Genomic DNA, 5,324 nt, shown 5'->3' with positions numbered 1-5,324 from the left:
ATTACTTACAGGTGTATCTGAATCATTTGAGCACTTTTTAAAACTTTAAATGATGTGTCTAAGATAAAATGGCTAAAATCTATACAGTTATACAAGTTAAAGCAATTGTAAGTGAATAAGTAATGCTGACAGTGAACCACACACCAAAGTTGACATTTAGCTTTATAATATAATCTTAAATGTAATTTATGTTTATATTATGACTTAAAATAAACTTTTTTTTTACTGCTCTAAAATGTTTGGTTTATATTTTGTCCATTGTTGCTTTATAATAATGTTATTTGCAGGTAGTATGAAATTATGTATCATTAAGTGTGATAAGGAACTATTATATACACAAATTCTGGAATAGAATAAATTAGAATAAATCAGATATATTCATCTATAGATATTTTGCTTAAATATCAAGCATCTTGTCAGATTTACTATGTAAAATGCTCAGTGTGCAGTCCACAATGTATTTCTAAAATTGTTTTTATGAATGTTCAGTCTCTTGAACGTGCTGAATTCATTTAATAATTTAATTATATTCCCTTTCATATTATTTGTAGGTAAGTCATGGAAAGCTTTACCAATAGTGGACAAACGTCCATTTGTTGAGGAGGCGGAACGTCTCAGAGTGAAACATATGCAAGACCACCCAAACTACAAATATCGGCCACGGCGTCGTAAAAAGGTGAAACGACATAAACGACTGGACTCCAGCTTTGTGCTTCATGGGGAGGGGGATGCTCAGAACCCTCTGGGCATGGAGGGCATGAGTGTTGGATATTCAGAACTGCCCCAAGCTAGGCTGCCTCTATACTGTGAGACCCAGACTTTGTTTGAGCCCTACAGTTTGCCTCCACCCGACCCCTCTTCTATGGACGAGTTTTTTGCCCATCTTCAGGACAATCACCATCAGTCAGCATACAACTACCATAACCACCAAGAGCAACACTTTCAGGAAAACACAAACATTCTCAGCAACATGCATGGTCATACTAACATGAAATCACTCACAAACGCACATTTTCACAGCATTACTCACTGCAACATCAACACACACACCGATCCTAACTCACACACTTCCAGCAATACACCGTTTAATATAATGAACAATGCTCACCCACAGCAATCTCTTAATGAGAGTACCAAACCACAAACCAGTCACAGTTCTGGTACTCATCTTAATTCCCTCACCCACCCGATATCTCACACCATCATTAACAAAAGCTCTTCTTCTCATCAAGCCATGCCTCCTGATTACCTGAATTGTCCTTCAACTTTAGATGACCATTATTGGTCCAACTCTCAGTTGAAGCGTCCTTATGAGGAATTGTCACTGCCTGTTGACCGTCACACATATAAGCACAGCATTCCTGAGCCACACTCACAGGCCCCTGCAGCAGCTCAGATTCAAGGTTCTAGTGAAATGGTGGATGAAGTGGAGTTTGACCAATGCCTCGCTTATGGGGTCCCCCATGTACCTTTGCAGGGGTCCAACCTAATCTCAACTGTACTATCTGATGCTAGCACTGCTGTGTACTACTGTGGCTATAGTAATTACTGAGGAGATGTTATGTTCTTTTTGATAAAACCTGAATCACACATATTTTCATTGTAACCCCAGACACTGATTATTTTCTGTGTTCAATCAATGAAAATTTAATGACACACCCCTTTAACCAATAGAGCTGTCTAATTGAAATTGCAGGGGAATAAAAATATGTTTTCAAATATGTTTAACTTTTTGTAGTTGCTTAATGTCTTTAAAAATGGCAATATTAAATCATAATTTGAGTTTTGCGGATTTTCGTCCATGTTTGTTAGCTTTGAGGCCATCTATATGCTAGTATATACTGTATACTTTAGCAGTAGCACATTCAAAATTCATTATTTTTTTTCCCTGTGAAAAAGTTCAAAAATACTTATGACATATCTTGCTCACGGGGCAAATAAAAATGTTGGTCCAATACTCTCTAGAAAGACAATGTCCTTCCTAATTCCTTCCGCCAAACTGCAAGCAGCAAAATATTGGTTCATGGCTGTGGTAGGACAAGCCCAACCTGTATCTCCCATCCAATGCACAGGATACAGGAATGAAAACTGTGCTTATAAAGCTATTTCATGGAGTCTTTAAATAAGAAAACTGTAAATATTGTCAGCATAAAATGAGATGTATAGAAATACCCTTACAGAGTCTCTATTACTTTTTATATTATTATTACATTTTTGAGGATAAACAAGAAAGAAGGAAGGAAAGCATAGTACAATTTCCCCTTGAGTCAAAGTCTCAGTCGAGGAACCACTGCAAACTTGTCAGTCATTCACTGCTTATCTCATTATTATATACAGCTCAACCCTCTATTGACTTAAATATGATCAGAATCTTTTACTAAACAAAAACCAATATTAATGCTAGCAAGAATGTGAGCTAACAGTCTCAAAGTATGCAAGCACAATATAGTCGAAAAATAGGAATTGTGAAAGCAACATGCACTGCTTCACAAAAATAGCAAATACAGTTATCTAGGAAATTGATCTTGCTTAGAGTTATCAGAATATTTAATGAAGTTCTCCGTAATGTTTCATGCAAGTATCAACTCTGTCTTCCATGTTCCTCCTAAAATGTATTTATATAAAAAACATGACTTTTGATTTCATACTTTGTTGTAGTTGACATACCTTAGAACAGATTGGGATATTGTTGTTATGAAACTTCAGTGGAAGCATGGAAAGCACAGGTCTCCATTTGATCTCCATTTAATCTAATAGATGTCAAGGAAGAACATTTGAAATAATGGTAAGATTTTTATATATTTTTTAATTCCATGGGGTTGGAACAAAGTCCAAAAGACCCACACATTTGAGTGTTTTTATAAATTACATTTTTGAAAGGAAGACAGTCTTTGGAACAGACCACTTACATTGACACCGTGACCTCTTCTCATGCGTCTGACAGCAACATGTATGAATCAGTGACATTCACACACACACACACACACGCGCACGCGCGCGCACACACACACACACACACTCACTGAGGTTTCAATGTTTTATTGGGACATTCCATAGGCATAATGTTTTTTTTATACTGTACAAACTGTATTTTATATCCCCTTACCCTAACTCTACTCCTAAACCTACCCCTCACACAAAACGTTCTGTATTAGTAGATTTTCAAAAAACGTCATTCTGTATGATTTATGAGCTTGTTTCCTCACTGGAATTACTATTACTGCTATTACTATACTTGTGGGGACATTTGGTCCCCATATACCAGGAAATACCAGGTACACACACACATTGAATATCTATACGCAATGTCTGTACTCTGTGTTTGTATATTTGTATGACAAAATACCTAAAAACTAATAAAAGCCACACATCACAAGTTTCATTTGTGAGTTTGCATGCATTTACTGCTTTCATTCAAGCTTTAAGGCAGAGAGGCACAATGTCTATGAGAAGCAGCTGCAATCGATGGGATGTCTCCTGTCTGACAAGGAATGTGCCTTTATGTGTGTGTGTGTGTGTGTGTGTGTGTGTCCGTGTGACAGGAATTTATAATCCTTGAAATATGTGTCTCCTCCCTGGCCTTATCACTTTCATAGGCACGGCTTTCCCAAACCCACTCCAGTTGTGCTGCTTCTAAATATAGACTCACACTGCATAGTAGCTCTATGCAATGACACAATAAGCTATTTTTCACTGATTTGACCCTTAGAAGTATAAATATATCTGTCACACATGAATTATTTTGTTACTGGTTTTGTTACTTGAAGTAAGTCTCTAAATGTGACCTATTTTAACAGGAATACAGATTAAAATTAATTTATCAGAAGCCTTATTGTGAAATCTGTTTTTCTGTCCATTTATACATTAACTTAATATATTAATTGTCCCAACTAAAACAAGCCTGATTTTCTATATTCATGCCCCTCTTTTTTTCTCAATGTCAGTGTCCCGTGTCTATTTCTTCAGTGTCAAGTGTCTAGACTAGGGTTGCCCAGCCATGGGCCACTTGTTTTGGTTAAGTCCTAATTAAGTATATATTAAGTATTAAGTTAAGGCTGTAGACTGGGATCCTACAGTTAACCTCGTTTTTCAGAAAGGTAAGCCCAAGTCAGAAGCATCACATAAGCATGCTTCTGAATCATAACATTAGGGTCACGTCCAACTTATATTGTGATTTTCTGTACCTTTCTCTTGTAATAGTATCTAAACCAGTTCAGTACAGACTTTCCTCCATCTCGTCCATTCTGCTTTTCACTTCCTGCCCTCTAGCTGAGTTTCATGTGTCATGAGTATTATGTGACTGCAAACAAGCTATACAGAATCCTTTAAAGCAGCTTTACTGTAATAAACAGAAAAAAACAGCATCAGTGTCACAAAGTTCTTTATTTTAGGAATCAATAATTTCAGTTATAATTACAACGTTAATATAAATATAAAGCAGCTATACAGAATATCATAGTGTCATTAAGGTTAATTATTCAGCAACCTCTTTCAATAGTTTCAAGTACTACTAAATGAATGAATTTGACTGAATATTACCTTTAAGCACCCACTGAGCGCAAGAACAAAAGGAATAAAAGTAGAGGAGCAGAAGTCTTATTAATGGGTGTCTGCGCTACAATCTTTGCTAGTTGTTTTGGTCTGTGTTGTGGTCTTAGCTGCCGATAGAGGGGCTGAATTGAGGCCTTTCAGTATCTGTAGTATCTACCGGTATACTATATCAGGATGAATTTGAGTCAAATGTCTAAAATCCATCTCACAAGCAGTGGCACCTCCAGGCTTTTTTGACTGGGGTAGCCCATGTGGGACACAGACTTATTCAAGGGTAGAATAAACCTGCAAAGGTTATTCTTTAAAGATATTTTGTACTGCTTATTAAAAAACAAACCAAATAAACAGATACAGAATAAACTTTAAAAGACTTGAACTTGAACATAAACAGACTTAGTCAAAAATAATCAATAGTGGGTTACCCTATTACTTTCTTGTACTCAAGTAAATCTTTGAATTACTTTTACTTGAGTAAAAGTAAGAAAGTAATAGATTTCTAATGTAATTAAGTATTGAATTATATTTAATATGAAACATAGTGCAGTAAAAAGTAAAATTTTATGCTTTGGAATGTTGTGATGTAAAGTTTTCTGAAGAAAAACACTCTCAGACACCTGAAAAGTACTTTTACAGCAGAGTAAAAATACTTCACTACTGTCCGCCTCTGCCTGAGACTAATGAAACATTTACAAAACACAATACACATTGATCACAGCCAATGAGAACATGACACATAAAACAATATGGTTGGTATGGACATAAGGTATGTTCAA

The 5,324-nt window shown here is 35.9% G+C and overlaps 1 protein-coding gene across 1 annotated transcript; it reads left to right on the top strand.

Annotated features, from left to right (window-relative positions):
• Positions 1-235: 235 nt before the first annotated feature.
• On the top strand, positions 236-1,625 carry sox17 (SRY-box transcription factor 17). Its single transcript, XM_016256891.1, has 2 exons — positions 236-242; positions 552-1,625. The coding sequence occupies exons 1-2, from the start codon at positions 236-238 to the stop codon at positions 1,550-1,552; spliced, it is 1,008 nt and encodes a 335-aa protein (XP_016112377.1). The 3' UTR covers positions 1,553-1,625.
• Positions 1,626-5,324: the final 3,699 nt, after the last annotated feature.

This window comes from Sinocyclocheilus grahami, unplaced genomic scaffold (assembly GCF_001515645.1).
Source record: "Sinocyclocheilus grahami isolate Dianchi unplaced genomic scaffold, SAMN03320097.WGS_v1.1 scaffold1486.1, whole genome shotgun sequence".
Classification (NCBI taxonomy): domain Eukaryota; kingdom Metazoa; phylum Chordata; class Actinopteri; order Cypriniformes; family Cyprinidae; genus Sinocyclocheilus; species Sinocyclocheilus grahami.
Note: the sequence above shows the minus strand (reverse complement) of the source record. Positions and strands in the feature narration are given on the sequence as shown.